We start from the raw sequence: 22,504 nt of genomic DNA, 5'->3' as shown, positions 1-22,504 counted from the left end.
CTGCAGGAGTGTACACATTGTTACAACTCCTTAAATCATATACTTAGGATGTTGCATTTCACTCTTTTACTTTAAAAGTATTCAATATTAGCTACAAATAATAAACTCTAATTTATGATATATATACTGAAGTATTCAGAGGTAAAATACTGCAACTTACTTTGCAATGCATAAAATAAGGTGGATGGATGGATAGATATGGCTCTTATGGGTGTTGCTAAACAACTTTCTTGGAGGTTTCAATTTTTTCATAATAAAATACTGCGGAGAGGGATATTTGTCTAAGTCTTGAGGTCTACTGTGAACAGAAGGACCACAGTTTGAAACTCGAGCTAAGAGACCAAGGTTAGAGCCCCAAGCAGTGCAAGTGTTTCCCCATTTCTATCTCTAGGGACCTGGAGCAGCTGGGCAATAAGGTGCTTTCTAAATACACCTTTAGTCCAAGGACCAAGGCCATCAAGATCAATAAATAACCAACAGGCTGCAAATAGGAAGAAATTTTCTGCAGCTGTGGTTGTGTTTGTTGGCTCTAAAAGCTCCCTCTATCCTGAGTGCTGGGCACTGGAAGGGGTCTACCACTTTTGCACATGGTCTCGTGACATCCCACTTCCTCCCGCTTCTTCCATTTCACTAATACTTTGTTCCGCTATTACTCCATACTGTCTTTCCCACCTTAGTGGAGGCAAATGCTATTCCTGCTATTGAGAAACTCCTTTCCCTTCCCTCAATCTCTCTCCTGTTTGTTCTTAGACCTCAGCTTGCCTTGGTCCACAGACGAGATTGAGCATTCCTCACACAGGCCCCATAAAAGCACATGCAAATGATCTAAAATTACTTGACAATATTCAAAGTCCATATTTCTCTTTAGACAAGAAGCTTCCATGGGGGCAGAGACTGGCCTGTTCCTCCACCTCCTTCAAGTGAGTTGCAGACGATAGTTAACGGCTAACATTCAGAGTGTTTGCTAAGTGTCAGGCACTATCCTAGGGGCTTTACACCTATTAATGCATTCAAGCTCTTCTTGGGACTTCACTTTTTTTTTTTTTAAGATTTTATTTATTCATGAGAGACACAGACAGAGAGAGAGAGAGGCCGAGACACAGGCAGAGGGAGGAGAAGACTCCATGCAGGAAGCCCAACGTGGGACTCGATCCCGGGTCTCCAGGATCACGTCCTGGGCTAAAGGAGGCGCTAAACCGGAGCCACCAGGGCTGCCCAGGGACTTCACATATTTATTGATGAAGAAGCCTCCCCCTTTGCCTTACAAACAATGACCACTCAATAAATATTTACCAATACCTATTAAGTGCCAGGCACTGTGCCTGATATATAGCATATATGAGTAAGTAAGAAGCCCCATGTCTGCCTCACTACGTTCAGTCTGGTAGGAAATACACCCAAATAAAGTGAGACCTATTTGTGAAATGACAAGTAATAATAAAGGGGAAATACAGGTTACCTGGTAAAGTATCTCATTTTTTTTTTAAGTTGCACACAATTCATTTTTTGGTTAAAAAAAAAAGTAACTCAGATATCCATCCATTTGCCTAGTCATTCAACACGGGGCTGCTCACTGCCTAGCAGATTGGGCACATGCTCTTGGGATACAAAGATGCAGACGGTATACACCAAGCATATTGTCCAGTGGGGAGGCTGCAGGGAGACCTAGCTAGGACACCGGAGGATGCATGTTGTAGGAGGTAGACATGGCAGGCACGGGCAACCCAGAGGCAGCTGTTCTGGAAGCTCACTCCAGCCTACTTTCCCAAACGTGGCCACACTTACCTCCCTGACTCAATTCCCATTGCCCCCCAAAATGCACAGTTGCATTGAAGTGAGTTCAATGTCAACCGAGGTCCCTGACCAACAACTTCATGCTAGTTTGCTCATATATGAAAGAGAGGTCCATTTTAAAAAGGTATCATAAGGACTGAATGAAAGCATCCCATAAGTAATAAATGGTGCAGGGTGTTCATCACTATTATTGAAACTAGATGTGGCCAAGACGCTTTACCTGACTGAGCATGTAGCTTCCTGCTCCCAAAATGGCTTTTTCTAACTATGCCAGTGCTTCCCAGGTCGCTCCCAGGATCCAGTCTGAATTCCAGGATATGCAAAACACATGCAAAAATTTAAATGGAAATCCGAGTGGTATCTTTTGCTATCTAGTGATGAAAATGCTAATTGAAAACTCCACCCAACCCTCAACTTCTCCATTCCAAAAAAAAGGTTAAACATATAACACTGTTATCAGGGAGCAAAACCTTTTAGGGTTAAAAGTGTAATTTTATTTAGATGTTACTTGTACATAATCTATAGTAAGATATACAAACAGATAAAAATTGTTTAACAGGAGGTGTTTTTTTTTTAATACCACTTTAAGTTCAATTTACAACAGCATTGGTAATACTGCAAGGTGACTGATACTCTGATTTATAAAACAAAAATTACTTGCTACTCTGGCTGATACATTCCTACTAGTCTTTAATGGATTAAAACGTATCATGTATTCCAGTTGCAAATTATTACAAAACTTTCACAACCTAGCCACTTGATGCTCAGAAAAGATTTTGATATTCTAAAAATTTACTGAAATGAAAATGTTAATTTTCTAACCATATACATTCACTAAAGAGAAACATAAGTGTACCAAATATCATGGTTTGGGGCTGACAAAAGAAAACCAATCACATTATGTCTGTGTAGCTAATGTGTGATACCGAGTAATCTTCTCATCCCCTCTACCTAATCTATAACATGAGAAAAAAGCTTGTAAGAAATCTAAAATATGCATGGGGGGGGAAACGGAGGGCAATTTAAAATAACCTCATAATATAGAAGTACTACTTTAAAATGCAAAATTCATTAATATGAAATATGTTTTTAAATATTTTTCTTCATTCGTTTTGGTAAACATTTTTTGAAAATGAAAACTGAAAATCCAAAATATTCACTTTTTCCTTTTCATGTAATATAGCACATTAGAAAAAGTCTGGATTTAAATTTTAGAATAAATCAGATTTGCTGAGAAAATACTGCAAAAATAATCTAAATTGAGTTTTAGTCCTTCTCCATTCTTTTAAAGGCTACGCAACACATTAGGGCAAAAGCTTTTTCACTAGTCAGAAAATCAAGTTGAAAATAACTTGTTGATTAACCTACAGGAAGACAACTAATAATTAATAGACTTATGAATATTTATGAATAAAGTGCCAGTAATTTTATTGTAATACGATATAAATAGAAGAAATCCTGACATGGATAGTAGCTTTATGTGTTCTCTTCATCCTGAGAACAGAAGGGACATAAAAAACAAAGAAGCATTACCAAATAAAGTTCTAGAATTATAACGAGTAATTCCTAATCCAAAAGTAACAACAAAAACAAAATACTGTAATAAAGACAAACTCAAACTACAAATGGTGAAAGTCCCAAAAATAATGCCAACACAGTAGGCCTTTATGCTGAAAAAAAAAAAGGGAGAGAAATCAGAGAGAAATTTAAAAGTTCATTAGTAATTACTGCTTATATTCAACAAAATTATGATGACTAGCTCTAAGAAACAGAAACTCGAGAAGCATGTGCCAAAACAGCTAGTACAGCTGAAAAGACTCAGATAACCTGATATAAGAAGCATGGTCTTGGGAAGGGAATGCAGATATTAGGCTTTTCAGAGTTTCAAAATCTAGGTAATTAAAACCTTATATATGGGCTTTATATGATGACTGCCCACAAGCCCAATAAATGTCCACTTGGGGGACACATGGACATGGTTTAGGGGCACCGCTGAAGTCCTCAGGAGGACTCATTAACAAAAATCCATTGGTCATGGTCCTGTTTCGGCAACTACCATGAACCAGACAACTCTATCTTGAGCTAAAGACTCCTTCATCATGACAGAGTCACCAGTAACTGCCATCCGTCTGAAATGCTACACATGGTAAGAATCCCTAGTAAGTAAAGTGTCTTAGTATACCTGTGAAGTCCTATCTATAATCGAAGCCTGGGGGCATTTATTTGTTCTAAACAAGCAGTTACCCTTCATCCAAAATCATAAGAGAAAAGCTGCCATCCGTGAGTTTTCCAGTGGTCTGCTGTCACCAGGAAGATCAACCCTGTGGGGCTCTCCAGTTCCTTGGGGGCGGAACAGCAGCAAGAGCTAAGGTGAAAGGAAAGTGATCTGGTACAGCTACATGTCTAATCTAATCTGAGGTACTTCTTAAAATTTAATGTGCCAACGACAACATGAGAAAAGAGAAACGTGTGCTTCTAGGAGTAGGGCCAAGGCCCTACTTGGGTGATGGATCCCTAATCTGGCCACAGCACCAGGAGAAGCGAATAGCTGTCAGCATCTACTTTCACCTAAAATCTACGCTTTTAAAATTCAGATCAGGTGGATCAAGGTGCCGTGGGAGGCGCTCTCAGGAGCAGGCCAAGGAGCCAGGACCACTCCAAGGGCCTAACAGGGGCCCTAACAGAGGCCTCAGTGGCTCCGGGCAAGGTGGGGGCAGGGCAGGGGGGGTGGCTCCTCTGCACCGGGAGGTGGTACACCCCCACCCCACCACCCCCAGAGAGGAGCCAGGCACTCCACGGGCCTAAGTGAGGCCATGGCAGCTCCAGGAAAGGTGGTGGTGATGCAACCCCCGACACACTCCCCCCGCCCTCCCCCCCACCCTGGGCCTGCCAAGTCTGCATTGGCCTGGCCGGCTGGCGCCCAAAACTCCAAGGGTAGCCAGGTATTTGCAGTGTGGGCCCTGATGGCCCCTGGAGGAAAGGAAACATCTCTTCCTGTTCTTCACTGTCATCACTGCGGAGCTACTGGACTGTCTCGGAGGAATCATCAACCAGCATGGACCAAGTGCACGCCACAGGGAACCCGCCTGTAACGGGCCCTTCCGATTCCACATTTTACAAGAGTGTGAAGGAAGCGAGATCGCCTCCAACTCACACAGGGGCCGCCAAGCCAGGGTGGAAAGCAGAAACGTTTGACTCTCCGAATGTGTTCCATCTTTCCCTCCAGAACCAACTTCTTGTGCAACCTTTCCCTCTAGAACCAACTTCTTGTGCAACACATTTGGAACAAACAAACAAAATGGGTGAAACGCTATCACTGACTGATCGGAAGACATCACTCTGACACACGGTCATTAATCTTGCAGAAGAGCTAACACCAGGCAGCTGCACACACACACAGCAAGTCTGGGGAATTGTAGCGATCAAGAAGGGGAAACCCAAACGGCACGAAGTACTTTCAGGGCCGAGAAAAAGGAAGCAAGATGCTGTGTCAGGACAATGCAATAGTTACAGCATATCTCCTCAGGTGCAGCACGATTTTGCTATGTTTAGTGGCACTTAAGTATTACACAGTAAATACTGAAAAAACCCAGAATTTTTGGATGTGCAAAAGCAATATCACATTATTAATACAAAAGTTGCTAAGCTACAGGATTATAATACCACTATGTGGGTGCTGAGACCACTGAAAATTTTCAACACGTTTCTGACACATGGTCTCCCAGTGGCACCTGGCCTCGTCAGCATGCCGCCTCAGTCGGACCAGTCGTTCTCATCAAACTCTGAGTCATCGTCAGAATCGCTGTACTCGACGGCGATGCGTCTGGATAGAATTGTGGCCACATCATTCCCAACTGGCTCACGCTTGGCCTCTTGCTCACGCTGTTCTTGTACCTTTTTCAGCTGAATCCCTGGGGATACAAGAGTAGAATTAAATTAAATCCCAAATTAAGGAAAATGAGTAAGTCTATTTAGCATTTCTCCCCCTGGCTGACACCAAAGGTAAAATGTTTTGGAAACCTGAAGTGAGAAAAGCTTGGGAAATATAAGTTTCAGGACAAAAAAAAAAAAAAAAGGCACTCAAAGTCATAACACTATAATAATTGTTAAAATACAAAAAACTTAGATTTTTCAGCGCAAATGAACATCATGAAAGAAAATTCTGGAGCTGCACCTTACATTATAAAAACCACTACATGTGGCTAAGAGTAAATTTATTGTGCCTAGTGGCTACCATGTTGGACTGTATAAACATGGAACACTTCTATCATGAACATTTCTTGGGCATAGCTGCAATCCAAAGGCTTAGAAAGCAGCATTTTACATTACTAGCTTTTGGCTAGTGCAGAGAGGTGATGGATATCTTTGTTTCACCAATTACTGCTAAAAATGAACACAAAATACAATAGTCTACTTCCTTATTAAGTAACAGTGGGTTATAAAGATGATTCAATGTGTTAATTCTTTAACTTTTTCTTTTGAAACAATTTCATATTTACAGAGTCCCTATAGGACTAGTAGAAAAATGAGGCACCTGGGTGGTTAAGTGTCTGACTCCTGATTTTAGCTCAGGTTATGATCTCAGGGTTGTGGGATAGAGCCTCAAGTCAGGCTGGGTGCTGGGCATGGAGCCTGCTTAAGATTCTCTCTCTCCCTTTGCCCCTTCCCCCTAAAAAAGAAAGACTAGTAGAGAAACATCCTCATAAAACCTACACCCAGATCCCCCAACTGATAACATCCGACCACTTGGTTTTAGCAACCTTTCTCTATCATTCTTGCTTATATACACACACTTTTACTTCTGGACCATCTGAGAATAAGTAACAGATAATGTCCCTTTGTCCCTAAAATAATTCATGTGTTATTCATAAAAAACAGTAATCAAAATCAGACTGTTGGCATAGATACAATACTACCACCTATTCTACAAATTTTATTTAAATTTTGCTAGTAGCCTTAATAACAGGAGAAAGTTTTCCACCAGGCTTTGGATGCAACATGGGAACATGATTCATTGTCGCCTTTCGTCAATGTCCCTTAATCTGGGCAGCTCTTTAGTCTTTGTGTTTTCTGACCTTGACATTTTTTAAGAACACAAGCAGCTCTTTTACAGATTGACCCTTGATGTGGGCTTAGAGGTTTCCTCATGATTAGATCCTGGTTATGTTATCACTCTTATTGGATGGGGCTCACAGGTATCAAAAAACAAAAACAGTGTCCTATTATGACCCTAAATTTATTATCAGTGAGGTCATATAGCTTTGGGACTTCTTTTCTTGACAAAATCAAAGTGTGTTGATGACGTTGAAGACATACGAGAAGGCTGGGCTTGTGTGCCACAATCAGGTCTGATTTGTGGGCACTCAAGCAAAAAAGTAGAGGCAGTAATGTCCCAGCTGTCCTGTGAAGGACGTCAGTGATGCTGCAAGCCAAGCTCCCTTCTCAGTCCCTTCCAAAAGGAAACAACAAGCCTGTGACCAAGAGATGGCACAGCTCCCCACTGAATGAGGAGCTCCTAGGACATCTGCACACCCTGTCAGTGACCCTCAGCCAGCCTAAGCAATGCCCTGGGGCTGAGAACAAATGGTGTGGAACAGACGGTTAGTGTGTGGTGCTGAGGGGATGCCAAAACGGGTGAGTATTTGGGTTCATCCATCCTGATTTGACCAGAGATCTCTATTTCTGTATGTCTCATGTTCTGGGGTTCGGTGTAGGACTTTACCCGACAAAAGAATTTTGCTGCTAAATAAATGTTGAGGAACTTACTAGCTTAGCACATCAAACTAAAAATACGGAAAGTCTAGGACATAGCTTGGCTTTTTAAAAATACCTCAATCATTGATACGAGCTCACTTTCTTTCATTTATACAGTTATCTTCAGACTAGAATGCAGAGAAAAGATCTGATTAATCAATGATCATTTTTGTTACCTATTTCTAGTCAAGTAAAGCTTTCCTGAATTCTCAATTCTTTACTATTGTACGTTTATCTTGCACTGGCAAAAACAGGTCTACTGTTAAAAAACAAAATTAAACAAGTGTTCTTTAACCCTATCCTAAAAAATAGTTCAGTGGAGAGAATAGTCATTTGACTGTTATAGGCTGGAAGCTGGTTAGAGCCATAAAGAAGTCTCTAGATTTCTAAAAGGAAGACTGTTTGAAATGCTCACTTACCCATTCGAATGGCAGCGAGAAGATCGCTTCGGGCATCACTTATGGGTGGCTGTGCCGTCTCCTGGCGCTTTGCCTCGGCTGCAGGTGGGGCATGCATCGGAGAGGAGGAGCGAGAAGAGCCTGCGCCAGGAGGGCCTGGTGGAGGAGGCGGTGGGCCTGGTGGTGGCGGGGCTGTGACCACAAGCCCAGCGGTGGGAGGGTGAGGAGGAGCCGTGTAGGACGAGCCTGCCGACGCAGGGAAGGGGGGCTGCATGGGGATCTGTAGGGGGCTGACGAAAGCAGTTTGTGCTGAAGGAATCATGGGGGGTGGTGGAGGAGGAGGAGGTCCTGAGGGGTTGTAATATTCAATTATCTGTGCTGGCAGCATCCTAATAAAGAGATGAAACACACAGAGTCACTAAAACAGCAAGAGAGTCACATCTTTTGAGGGTCTAACATGTCTTATTCAGGGGCCTCCCCCAAACACAATATATATACTGTCCTCTGAACTTAAAACACTGCAGGATGCAAATAGTCAGACTTCATGTCAGTCATTTTTACAGGTCTACATTATCCATTATGATGAAATTCAAGTTCATCTACTCAAATGAACCAGAAAGAAAATCACTCAAAAACTAACTTTTGGGGCATGTGGTGGCTCAGTCAGTTAAGCATCCCACTCTTGATTTCAGCTCATGTGGTAATCTCAGGGTCCTGAGACTGAGCTCCCACGTGTGGCTCCATGCTCAGCTTGGAATCTGCTTGGGATTCTCTCTCTCCTCCTCCCTCTGTCCATCCCCTCCCCCATCCCCATTCACTCTCTCCTTCTCAAATAAATAAATCAGTCTTTTTTTAAAAAAGTAACTTTCTGTGGAAGGCTAGAATAAAACAGTTGACTATAAAGGTTATGAACAGAGACGCCTGGGTGGCTCAGCGGTTGAGCGTCTGCCTTTGGCCCAAGGTGTGATCTTGGGATCTGGGATCAAGTCCCACATCGGACTCCCTGCATGGAGCCTGCTTCTCCCTCAGCCTGGGTCTTTGCCTCTCTCTCTCTATGTCTCTCATGAATAAATAAATAAAATCTTTTAAAAAAGAAATAAAATGAAGGTTATGAATAGCAATTCAAATCTGTCCTTCATATAGGGCATCTTGAAGGTGGATGGCTTACAAACTTGTTTTACAAGGGTTCGGTGACCAGTTAGATTTGGAAAATTCTGTATTTTATACCTCATCCCCACAGAAATTCTTCAAGCCCACAGTGCCCATTAAAATATTAAAATCTCAAAAAAAAATAAAATAAAATCTCTGAAATGTCCTACACCTAAGAAGTCCACTGAATCCTACTTAGCTAACGGTTTTCCAAGCCAACTGGACCACAGACACTCTGTTTGCCTGACCCTTAGGTTAGAGCCTCAGAACACACTCTGGGGACTGTTAATGAGAAGTGATGGACGAGAACCCTCTGAGGGTAGAGGGACATACATTTAGGTGAAACACGCTGCTCTGGACTGAAGATGATGCATATTAATGGAAACACACATTCAACTTTCCTGGATACTGTCTCTGAGGGGCTAATGCTTTAAAGATTATGGAAGCCAGAAAAGAGGGCAAAAGACAGCCTATCAAAATAAAAGTGAGTGATTAAATTAATAAATACTTGATCATAAGCATCTTTCTTTAGGAGGTGTTTGAATTTTACTCAAGTGACAGAAAACTAAAGGACCTGGTTGGAGAAGGCTATCTGAGCACCAAGAGATCAAGAAAGGGGACTGACTACAGGGCCAAATTCTAGGTAGGGGTACATGGGGAGCTGCACTGGACAGTTTTCTCACTCGTGATAGGAACTCTCTGTGGTTCACCCAGGACACACAGAATCTTGAGGGTTTGGGACAGGTTCTCAAAATCAGCGTTTCATCTTTTCTCAACACTTTGGCTTAGCAACGCACTCGAACACACCCTAAAGTATGTAGGAAGGGAGTGTGTATACATGAATACAGATCCAAACCTAAGATCCAACTGTAATAAAATGGGGAGCAGCATGACACTGAATATTTTAACATAGAATTGGTCATAACTGGTAGTATCTACATCCAGTCATCCTTGGCCACATCTGGCCCTTAAGGTATGATTAGTCAGTTAAAATTTTTAGATCACATATAGCAAACTCCACCATGAGAGCAAGCAGTAGTAAAGCACAGGCAGTCTGAGTTACCCGTAGTCTGCTGGCGCCATGGGTGCGGAGGCCTGGGACCCCTCTGCGGCCTGTGGTGGGGGTGGCGGCGGTGGCTGCTGGGGTCTGTTTAGGGCCATGTGCCTTGCCGAGGCCGAGGGGGGTCGGTACTCATGCTCTGGGGCCTGGGTTGCCGGCCCATGCGGTGGCGCGTCCCCGGCTGCGTAAGAAGGGGTCACGGGCTGCGGGTGCAGAGAGTGGTTGGGAGTTGCCGGGTAAGAATAATCTGTGACATCCGATGCATGCGACCTGATGGTCAGGAAAGAGGAGTGGGCGAAAATTCAAATTCAGTTAAAAAGATTCTCCCCAGCAGGCATAAGCATCTATTCAAATAACTTTGCCAACATACAGAAATGACACACTGATTTCCTTTACTATGGACTATGTCCAGCCCCCATCAAAGCTTCCCAGCAACAATATAATTACTACTTTAGCTGCAAGCCCCAGTGTTACATGGCTTCAGAGTCACCGCTTTGTGGTAAGTCAGACAGATCGGCAAGCAGGACACAGCAGAGCCCCATTTCTGCAATATTTCAACGTGCTTTTTTCTAAGAGAGAAGGCTACAAGGCAAATTCTGTTTAATTAAAACACAGCACCTAAGACAGAGGATTTAAGTGGCAACGGAACTGACAGCATATAATTAGAAAGTATAGAATGGCAGGTGAGCTGGACAAATATGAACAGCAAGAAGAGAAGAAATCAAGAAGGCAATATAGTGGGTTATAGTTTTCTTAAACAGAAGGGCTGTGTTTAGCCAAAAGAGAAAGAAGGCGGTGCAAGGTGGAAAGGGCTTCTTTTCTTTGCATGGTGGAGTGTGAAGGTCTGGAAGGGATGGAGAGGTGGTGTTAGATGAGCAGAGAAGCTGGAAAGACGCAGGGGCCGGTGTGGCAGCCAGGCCTGGTGAGGGTGGTGGCGGTAGGGCCCTGGCCCAGGCCCAGCTCCCCAGACTCATGGGATCAGATCAGAAGAGGGGCTGTGCATCCTGTCAGGACAGCCAAAGCAGGGCAGGAAAGCTGAGGCTGAGGCCAAGAGAGCAACATGACGAACCCTCTGGGCACCGTGTCCTCGGTGGTGCCCCCTGCCTGCACCAGCTCCTTGGCGTCACTCATGAACTCAATGCCCATTTTCCTCCTCTCCCACTCCTCTCTTCTGGTCCTTACTCTTCTCACATGTATTTGCTGGCTTCTGTGAGGGGTCAGCTTGTGTCTCTCTCTCTGGAGGAAAGAGGCAAACACACATTGGGGAGGTGGGGGACGGGGAAGACACCGACTGAGTTTCCATCTTTGAAACTCAGACGGTAGCTTCTCTACCTGGAGCATCACATGGCAGAGAAAAGCGTCCTGCACAGTAAGAGGCTGCTTTTTTTTTTTTTCCTTCCCTGATTGCAGGTTAATAATAACTGGTAACCCGTTTTTTTCCTCCTTAATTGCAGTATAAATTCTAGATTACAGTGTGCATATGAGTAGGTACTCTCAACTATACAAACTATGCAAGGGAGTTAAAAATATTTTTAATGGGGGAAGAACCTAACCCGGCTTTAGATTGAGCATATTTGAAAAACATAAATACCTAAAACTCTGGAGTCACTGGTAATGTGTACTTGACTCTGTGTGTATACCCATGTCAACAGATGGTACGTACACTTCCTCAAGGAAATGAAATTATCTAGCAAAATATAGAATCCTTCTGATGAGATGAGGAGCTGGAAACTGTAAAGGCTATGGCATGACTCAGAGTGCTACCTTCATAAAATAGCTTTGTGATGGAGCCCCAGAGGAGCCTTCAAAGAAGGAAGACCAGATGGAGGAGGGAATAAGGAGCAGGTGGTGAGTACTCAATAGGAGAGTTCTAGAGGGCAGGGCTCTGGTGCAGGGTGGGCTCGAGAGGGGCTGCACGGTTGAGGGGAGTCACCAGAGGGCTGAAGGAGAGGTGAGGAGTCAGAGGCCTGCTGGGGGACAGAGACTCCTGAGGGAAGGTAGCAGTCAGCCACAGAAGATGCTGTACGAACGTGGAGACGAGTGGGATGATCCTGAAATGTCATGATCGGCACTGATTATCTGGCACAGAATGGAGAATTGCTAAGAGTGAAGACCACATGGAAAAAGAAAAAAGTGTAGGCAATGGAGACACAGTGGGAGAACCAAGACTCCCCCAGAGTCTTGTGGGGAGACAGGTGGGCAATCAGAAAGCCTGGGATGCAGGACAGGACAAATTCAGGGACTGGAGGTATCACACCACCTGATAATGGCGAGAGAGAGCAGTAGGCAAGCATGTTAATTCTCATCCTAAATTCATGTTTACAACCAAACCATTCCTGATCTACAGAGAGAGGAAAATTTCATGGTTAGGTTTTATTTATATGGGCTAGGTTAAATCAGATTACTTACACGAACAGATCACATACACGCCATGAAATCTGATATTTAACTCAGTTGTCTCCCATACATCCATTAAAAACCATGTTTCTAAGAAATACTTAAAACATAAATATGAAATAACAAAGGCCAAAAGATAGGAAACATAGAGCATGATTCCAACTTAGTAAAAGAAAAATATATACATGTACAGAAAAAAGACCAAAGAAGAAATACACTAAAATGCTAACAGTGGTTTCTCTGGATAATAGGATTATGGACAGTATTTTAATTTTTCTCTGTAATTTCCAAATATAAGAAGTTCATCTTACTTTATAATAAGAAAAAAGTGATGTTTCTAAATTAAGGGATAGAATTCAAGTACAATAATGAATTTTAATCTATTATCTGGTGCATGCTGACATTAAGAGGCCATGGGAAATAGAAATTGCCTTCTGAAAAACCAGAGAAATGAAGATATATCTAAACAACAGAAATACAAAGGCAGAATACTAAAAATCTCAGTAATCATCAATTTTATACCCAACACAGAACAAGTGAATTTCAGATGCTAGGATGAATAGCGATCATTCAACTGAGAGATTTTAAAACATCATTTTTCCATCTGTAGCTACTGAAATAAGAGTATATATGGAATATTATCAAATAAAGTATATGTTTTACATGAGTAAATAGTCATAATCAAAGTAGTTGGAAAACAAAAAAACAAAAAACACCCTAGGTGCTATCTATCATATTCAAGTACCCTTCCTCATTCCTAGGCCTGTGAGCAAACCTGAATCATCATTGCTTTTTTCCTATGGAAATAAATGGATGTAGAGATTCACACCTGAGGCAAACACTCAGTTACAGCTCCAGTAATTCCCTAGGACTGAGCAGACAGCAGCTGGTACAGAAAAACTGCCTAGAACTTGCCTCCAGTCATAGTCAACCAATGACTGACAGCCTCTCTGGGCAGGGTAACTATTACATACGAAGTATCTGCTGTGTGCAGTCTATGCTAGACACCCAGGCTGTAGAGATAAAAATTAAAAAAAGAGGACACAAATATAAGGCAAGGTCCAGGTTGTTGCTGTTTTTGAAACATCCTTGAGTCACATTAGAATTCTCTATTCAAATTCTGAAATGCTGATGGAAGACTCTGGGGCTTCTGGCAAGTGGAAGGCCTAGGCCTTACAAAAGCAGAACTAGGAAACTAAACCAGAAGTACAAACTGACTAGTGAGTTTCTGTCGTTCCATGAATCCCTTTTACAATAAATGTGACTTAGTGACCACATAATTTGCACCTGCAAAGAATATTTTTACTTAAATGCTTACAAATTCTTAAAGTAACTCCAACAGAATTCTTCTCCTGAAATTAGAATACATAAGATTAGTAAACTGGTGTGTCTCTTTTGCTCATCACTCTTAGAAAAGGTTACCAAAAAGAAGAACAAAGTTCCATCTTATGCACATCAATTACCACCTGCTCATTATTTTTAGATCAAGTGGCAAAGGAAATTCAACATTCTAAGCTAAAGAGGGAGAGAAAGAATTAAATGATTATTAAAATAAAAATGTAAGTCACTGGCAGTTACTCAGTCCAAATTTAGCATCAGTGTTAAAAACACTAATCTAGATTAATAGAACAATAAACTTAAGTCAGAGCAGTGGAAAATCATACAAAGTAACCCCCAAAATGAAACTGCTTTAAAGGGTTATTTCAAAAATCAAAAAAATAAATAGAATTAATTTTTAAGGAAATTTTTTGAAACATATCGTGGGCCATGTAAACACCAAAGCCACTGGTGCGTTTCCAACATATAATAAAACCAAGTACTACGCAGAGGCTTTGCTACAACACACGCACACACACCTAGTGTCTGGGGACAGGGATCCCTCGGAAGATGCTCCGTGGTACACACTCTGAGACAGTCTGTTGTCGGGTCTAAGCTCTTTGTCATATGCCATCATACTCCATTCCTGGCGCCTGTTTCTGGCCTTCCTAACCTTTTTCACCTCCCGGGTTGTGCCATCTATACGCTTTTGCTCCTGATGTCCAGGAAGAGAAAGCAAGCATGCCGAGACAGAAGGGAAAGGAAAAGAGCAGGTTAAATGCAGTTGTAATGCACGGGAAACAAGCCCGGCATGCAGACAAGAGACATTTCCATTTCAGATCACACTAATGTTAAGAAAATTCTAACACAGTATATATTCTCTTACCCGACACAGACCCAGGAGAAGTAACTGATAGTTAACTATTTAACCTAAATAAATAGAAGCTACTCTACTGCAGCTAATTACAGGAATCACTTATCATCATTTCTAGTAGAGAATTCACACCTTACTAAGTTTTTTAGCTTGTTTTAAATGTACTAGATCTTTCAGATCTGCATTATATAGATGAATATCTGAGATACAGGCAGATCATGCCCTACCACTACACAATTTTGATTGAATTGTTAATATGCAATCATCTTTCACAAAATAACTCCAAATACTCTATTATAAGTTTCCAAAAGACTATACAGAATATTTAAGCTAATCCTGCAAGTAGCTTAACACAAAACGAAAACATAAGAACTTACCTTCTCATACAAAGAATCATTCTTGCTCCAGCCCTACTTTGCCATCAAAAATGTATCCAAGAAAAACTTGGGTCCCTACATAGGTGTTTCTTTAAAGGTGAAGACAGTTATTTCTATGTATGTATGCTTCCTGTACTTCCCATAAGATGTATGGTCTTTGAAGATGAGAACTATGTTTTGAACTGTGCTCCTGTTAAAGTACCTCTGCATGTGGCTTTACACAGGGTACACATCACAAATGCTAACTTTTACCCACCATTTGCTTCAACGTGGATGGAACTGGAGGGTATTATGCTGAGTAAAATAAGTGAATCGGAGAAGGACAAACATTATATGGTCTCATTCATTTGGGGAATATAAAAAATAGTGAAAGGGAATAAAGGGGAAAGGAGAAAAAATAAGTGGGAAATATCAGAAAGGGAGACAGAACATGAGAGACTCCTAACTCTGGGAAACGAACTAGGGGTGGTGGAAGGGGAAGAGGGCGGGGAGTGGGGGTGACTGGGTGACAGGCACTGAGGGGGGCACTTGACGGGATGAGCACTGGGTGTTATTCTGTATGTTGACAAATTGAACACCAATAAAAAATGAATTTATTAAAACAAAAACAAATGCTAACTTAGTGATCAGATCCAGGTGAGCATATGGTGCTCACTGTCTCAGGCACCGTGTCAGGTGCTGATGATACAGACAGCACACAAACAAAGAAGACAAGGAATTTGCCTTCACAGAGCTTGCAATCCAGTGGGGGAGGCCCACAAGATCACACAAATACATCTACAGTTGTAAAATATGGTAAAGCACAAATGCATCATACACCAAATGCTGCCTCATCTGGGAGTCAGGGAGTGTCCTGGAATGACTGAGACAAGATCTGTCGTGTGAGCTGGCGTTAATTCTGCAAAGGAGTAGGGGCCAGGTGTATGGCCAGAGGGGAGAGACTGTGCATCCACTCTGAGGGCGACAGCAGCACAGCAGGAGGAATGAAAGAAGGTAAATGGGGAACTAGGGCAAATGGTTCCTGAGACCTGAAAGGTAGGAACCATAGACCTTAAAAGCAGGGAGTGTTGTTCTTTATCTCAAGAGCAATGGAAACGACTGGCAGGTGAGAAGGGAGAGGCTGACACACGGAGGAGGCATTTCAGAAGATCCCTCTCGGTTGTGGAGAACAGATTAAGAGAGAGAAGGCAGGGCCACCAGTCAGGAAGCTACCAGGGCAGGTCCTGTGAAAGGATGGCTGATGGCTCACAGTGTGCCAGGATGAAGCCAGGCTGTCGACAGAGGGATTCAGGAGGCCTGGGGGATGTACTGGCAGAGGATGTGAACATGGAATTTACAGAACATACATAAATGGTTAATAGAGATACAAAAAGGTTGGTAATGCAAATTAGATTTTCTTTTTTTAGAGTTTTTTTTTTTTTAGAGGGAGGGATGAGCACATCAAAAAAATAATGATATCTACATCTGGAAGAAGTCTGTTAAGAGTGTAAAAGACTGGTTCGTAGTCTTTTAATGGTCAGGGGCAATATAATGGTATCTTTCAAAAAATAAAACTCCTATTTGTCTAGAAGTTTACCCAGAAGAAATAACTGCATGTGAGTAAAGTAGTATTACAGTACTGTTAAGCAACTATTCAGACAACCTAAGCACGTCCTAATACAGTATTGGGTAAATGGTTTATGTAGCGTGCATGCTTTGGAATACTACACTATTAAAAAGAATGAAGAACATCTTTAATTATGTCAATATATGTATATGTCTGCGTGTGTGTGTATAAGTCATGTGTAGTACAACTCTATGCATATGAAAGTACTTTGTGAAATGTGTATACATGTGTTTATGAATGCTTACAATGTCTAAAAATGTGCACACTGAATCGTTACTAGTGACTGGTGATAGCTGGGGAAGGGAGAAACTTATCCCCAAATTTTCTAAATGAATGCATTTACTTCAGTGTAATGTGAGTGTTTTACAACCAGCATGTATTGTCTGTATACTTGTAGAAACCAAAAGGAGAGAGACTTCAATGGATTTCAATACACGACCTGATTTTTTAAACCACTGTACTAAATTTATCAGTAACTGTCACCCTTACTTTTAAGAGATGTATGCTGACGTAACTTTTAAGAGATGTATGCTGACGTATTTAAAGATTAAGTGTTATGATTATCTGCAACATTCATTACAGTGGTTCAGCCTCCAAAATGACCCATCGTCATGCACACCACACACACACACACACACACACATGCACACCACACACACACACACACAAACCAACTATGACTAAGTATTAACAGTGATGTATCTATCCTCCAAATACACTGGCTTACATTAAAGTCCCCAGAACATGTCCAACTGTCTCCTAGCCCGGGATGATCCTGGCTGCTTCTACTTCAAATGCTCCTTGATTCTGAAGCACCCCACACCCCCTTTACCCCCTCACTCCTCTAGCACCTCACTCACGTGCGTGCATGCGCCAAACACACTCTGCTTAGCTGACTTCTAACTCCCCACTGTTGGAACTCTGAATGAATGAACTCCACTTCATTTACACTGTCATTCCCCTCTTGTGATCTCACCCACTGTATACCATACTTTTCCTTCACAACACTTACTAGGCACTGTAACTACACTCTTACCACTCCATATTTATTTATTTGCATCATTATAAAAATGTTTTTAAACAAGCAAACTAATGAAACCAAGTTCAGAAACAATGGATTTCTCATCTCTCAATTTTATAAAGTAATTTTTCCTTCAGAGAGACCTTTCAGTTCCAAATTTAAAGTAACCTGCCTTTCTGAAATCCTGGGAAATGAAGGCTGTCTAGCCTCATTTTCTATTACTACATAATAAAAGCAGATTTGTACTAGACTTTTCAAATTTCTTTGCCTCTTTAGGAGTTCCAGTGGGCTGCATGATTACTTAATGTTTGTTTCCCCCAATACATTGTAATCGCCCTGTGATGGTGATAATCCTTTCTCACCACTGTTTATCCAGCATTTAGAAGGCATTCAAGAAACATTATTATATAAGTGAATAAGAAGTTCTTATCAGAATTTTATGCGTTGGAGGAATGTGTAATGAGACAAAACAGCCAAGGAAATGGTATAATTTTGAAGACATGATAATCATCCATAGACTAAGACTTTTTTCCTCTGAAGAACACTGCTGAAAAAATTAGATATTTTTGCCAAAAATATCACTGAGAAGGGAAACCTAGAAGACCATTTAAAAGGACAGCATATTTTAAAGGAAAATATTCTTAAATCCCTGTTAATATAAAAAGGTGTGGGGACCAATGGGCTGTTTAGGTATCTGTTTCTTTTCCAATCAAGGGATTAAGATCTTCCATTTCTTCACTTAAATACTTTATACTTTCTTCACCTGAATACTTTCCATTTCAACACTCAGCAGTAATTCCAAGATTTCCCCCATTCATCTCCCTACCCACAGCACAAAGAGACAGCATGAATAACCAACCTCTGGAATGCTTTCCTGGACTTCAGTGGGAATATCTCATATTTGCAGTCTGCAAACTGTTTTCATGTTCCATTTCTTAAATCTTGTTTTCAAATCTCAAATTCTCTTCCACCCCAAACTGTCACTTCTATGGGGCCAGTACATCTAGATGCCTCCAAACATTTGAAGGTCACTAACCCACAACATGCCAAGAATTCTGTCTTAACAAAAGCACTCCAAGATTTGTCAAGGAAGCTCATTTTTAAAAATACAGTACACGTACAAAAGTCTTAGCAAATATCTGCCTCTGGAGAATTAATTCTCAGTAGGTTAAGTCTAATTTCTTACCTTTTGACGCCTCTTCTCCTTCCTTTTGTCTTCTGTGTCCTGCAGCATTTTTTCTTTCCAGAGGTCAAAGAAATAGGAAGGATCAGTGTAAAACTTCAGCCCATCCTTTTTATCATCTCTGTAAATCAATGTTTTATAAGTCGGAGGAGGAGAGAAGGCTGTTAGATATTTTCACGTGGGGTGAAGATTCACTTAATTTTAACTCATGAGATGATAACATCTGTATAGGGCATTTTGACTGTCCTACGCATTAAGTGTCTCTGAGCTCCTTATTTGAAAAAGGTGAACATGTAAGAACAGCACCTTTTTCTAGAATAATCATATAAAAAGTACTCTTACCAATTCAGATTTAAGTACAGAGAAGTGCCTCAAAATCACAATATGGCTTGTTAACAAGAATATCTGATACCTCAATTATTTCAGGAAATGTTTTGCTTATTCCAACAGAGGCCATACACAGAGATGGGTAGAATCTTGGTGTGTATATATATATATATTTTTTTCACCTCTACTCTGGAATGTCAATATTATTAGGATAAAAATGAATAAATACGCTGTCCCTTTTTATCAGGTTGACCGAACCTCTATAAATTCAATTTGCAAAGAAGCAAAATGTTCATAGTGTAGAAGTGTGACAAAAGTGGAAATAGCCCACAAAGAGAATTCACTCACGGCATTTCACTTTCAAGTCCTGCTACAATTACTGTGGTCTAAAGAATATTTCAAGCATTTGTAGAAGTTATTCATCTATTATGAAACCACTACAAATCCCAAGTTGTAATATAAATCAATAGCAAAGCTCAAAATAATCACGACATGAAGGAAGGAAACACTCTTTACTACTAATGCTTTAATAAGTATCTGGCCGGTAGATTACCTTCATGAGGAAGCAGAACATTTACCTTTCAAATCAGTGTTTCCAAAAAAAAAAAAAAAATCAGTGTTTCAACAAGACATGTGAGGCACAGAGAAAAGCAACATGAAATGAGGCACAGTGAAGTGAGTTTAAGAAAGAGGTTATGCTCAAACAGTCAAAGAAAACTAACTGAATGAGTCCAGAGAAAAATCCTGCCTGCCGGTCCCTGAAGTTCCTGCCAGGCCATGTTCTGGTGAGTTGCTCATCATCACAAACTAAGGCCCAAGTTCTCAGAGGGGCTCCTCTGGCCCATCCCATTGTCTGAAAATCACCAACCATGGTAATCTGCTTTACACTTTAATCTTTGATTACTTGAAATCCTTCCTTTCCAAGTTTCCTAACTGATATGAGACCTGTATTATAGAGACTGTATTAATGACATTACTGTGAAAAATACAGTCTCCCTAAGATACTAGGCCTTCCATATAGACTGAAGATTCAAAAAAGCTCGCAGTAACTTGCCACAAAATTTAAGACGTATAAAATGCACACTTAAAAAAAAAAAAGAGGGAGCTAATACTCTAATGAAGGCAGAAGCTCTGTAAGTAAACAAACATTAATCTTGCCATAAGAATATAAGCAGCAATGTCCTGTGCTGCTAGCAACTAAATACTTTATTTTCTGGTCATGTTGTAATGCTCATATATTAACCCTGTCTTTAGTGTTTTATATACCTCAAATACTATTTTATTATCAAAAAATACATTTGAGTTGGCACTGTTATTCTTTTTTTTTTTTTTAAAGATTTTATTTATTTATTGAGACACACAGAGAGGCAGAGACACAGGCAGAGGGAGAAGCAGGCCCCATGCAGGGAACCCGACGTGGGACTCGATCCCAGGTCTTCAGAATCACACCCGGGCTGCAGGCAGCACTAAACTGCTGCGCCACCGGGGCCGCCTGGCACTGTTATTCTTAAACATACTATTAAAAGTCAAAGACATTTTTATTTTCCATAAAACTGAATATACACATACACTATATATGAGAGTCAATTTGTATATTATACAATATATAAAATATATAAATATATAAATATAAATATATTATAAATTATAATTTATATTATATTATAAATATATAAAAATCTATAAAAATATAAATAATATTATTTACTTATATATAAATTATAATATAATTATATTATAAATTATAAATTTTATGAATTATAAATTTATAAATTATAAATATATAAATATTTATTTATATATAAATATATAAATTATATGATTATACTATAAAATATATAAATATATAAATATAAATATATTTATGAATATATAAAATTTTTCTATCACAAGTATCTAATCATGCTCTTGATTCATCAAATATAAGTGGTCCACTGAGTTTTCTAGGCTTTTTCCTTTAGAACAGAATATCCAGTGAGGTGTCTTAGGAAAGTTTTAACAGGCCTGCCCTTGTGGCTTTCAGTGCTAAGTAAAACTGAAATTGCTCCCCCAAAATGCCTACTGAATGAAAGCAAAATCACAAGTTAAAACACAAGGCTGACAATACTAGTATTCATACAGATCATGGATTTTTAGAGGAGTGTGCTAAAACTTCTAGAAAAGCATACTTGTTTCAGAGAAAACGATGGCTCTCTGGCCCTTTCCCATCACAGTCTCCATGGGATTTCTATCACATTTTTTGAGATAATCTTTCTGTCCCTGCTGAAAGAAAGGAATGCAGGTGGAACTGCTGTTTTACTAGCAGAGCTGCAGTAGAGGATGGGTCTAAGCATCTCCCTTTGGACTCTGAGAAGGAACAGGAATTCAGACCAAAAAAAACCTCTGGGTACTCCCGGAGAAGGACCAAAGGTCCAAGATAGTGGCACTGGAAGCAGAGAACCCACTGAATGGTAAAGGGGATCTGTCACCCAGCAGAGCTGGTCCTGGGGGCCATGAGGGCCACCCTCCACTATAGCCTGTGCTCATCAGAGGCTGAAGGAACAAGTTTACCAGGAGGACAAAGGCTAGAGCAGAACAAGCAGCACAATGAAGGACAACGAGAAGGTATATGGAAAAGGGAGACGGGAAAGAAGGTGACAAAATATGGAAAGAAAATGCTTAATGTGGTAAGTAGTAGAAGAGGTGTTTTTAAAAAGCATTTTTTGGTTTCTTAATATTAATTTTTTACACTCTTGATTTTCCATTCTTTTTCTGGGAAGTTTGGTGGTGATAATGTGTCCTACCATTTTACAGTAACAGGTTGATTTGCTGACTATATTATTCACTTGTAAAAACTCCTACTGCTGCAGCATACGTTTTTCTGAATTAAATAACAAATGTCTCTGCAGTGGTGAAATGCTGAGACAGGTATTCTGCTGCATGATAAATGAATTATCAGTTCCTTTAAAATGGACTCTGAATATGAATATGGAACATACCCACACACAATATTCTGCAATGTGCCCACTACTACTTCAGATATCTACACTTAGATATCTACTTTTGTAGGTATCTACTACAGTTATCTACAAAAGCTAACATCAGAGCTCACACTTCTCTTGGTGAGATTATCTCTATTTTAAAATATTAAACTTTTAACAATTCTATACCGGTAACTAATTCCATCATATGTAATAATCCCAATTATTTTCAAAGTTTGAAAAAAATACTTTCACAGCACTGTCCTTCTCTCTTAGTTTATCTAGAA

At 40.5% G+C, this 22,504-nt stretch overlaps 1 protein-coding gene across 3 annotated transcripts in view; it reads right to left on the bottom strand.

The window, feature by feature from the left end:
• Nucleotides 1-2,273: 2,273 nt before the first annotated feature.
• WASF3 (WASP family member 3) overlaps nt 2,274-22,504 on the bottom strand; it is a 140,943-nt gene continuing 120,712 nt past the window's right edge. For 2 of the 3 annotated variants that reach the window (XM_055317458.1, XM_055317457.1), the window contains 5 exons: nt 18,934-19,051; nt 14,409-14,584; nt 10,159-10,425; nt 7,968-8,335; nt 2,274-5,705 (listed from right to left, as the gene is read on the bottom strand). In XM_055317458.1, the coding sequence (XP_055173433.1) occupies nt 5,548-5,705; nt 7,968-8,335; nt 10,159-10,425; nt 14,409-14,584; nt 18,934-19,051 (1,087 nt within the window). In that variant the 3' untranslated portion in view covers nt 2,274-5,547. Of the gene's footprint in view, nt 5,706-7,967; nt 8,336-10,158; nt 10,426-11,224; nt 11,392-14,408; nt 14,585-18,933; nt 19,052-22,504 lie in introns of all 3 variants that reach the window. The other variant, XM_055317459.1, reaches the window with a different exon arrangement.

This window comes from Nyctereutes procyonoides, unplaced genomic scaffold (genome assembly GCF_905146905.1).
Source record: "Nyctereutes procyonoides isolate TBG_1078 unplaced genomic scaffold, NYPRO_anot_genome, whole genome shotgun sequence".
Taxonomy (NCBI): domain Eukaryota; kingdom Metazoa; phylum Chordata; class Mammalia; order Carnivora; family Canidae; genus Nyctereutes; species Nyctereutes procyonoides.
This window is presented reverse-complemented; position numbering and strand designations above follow the sequence as displayed.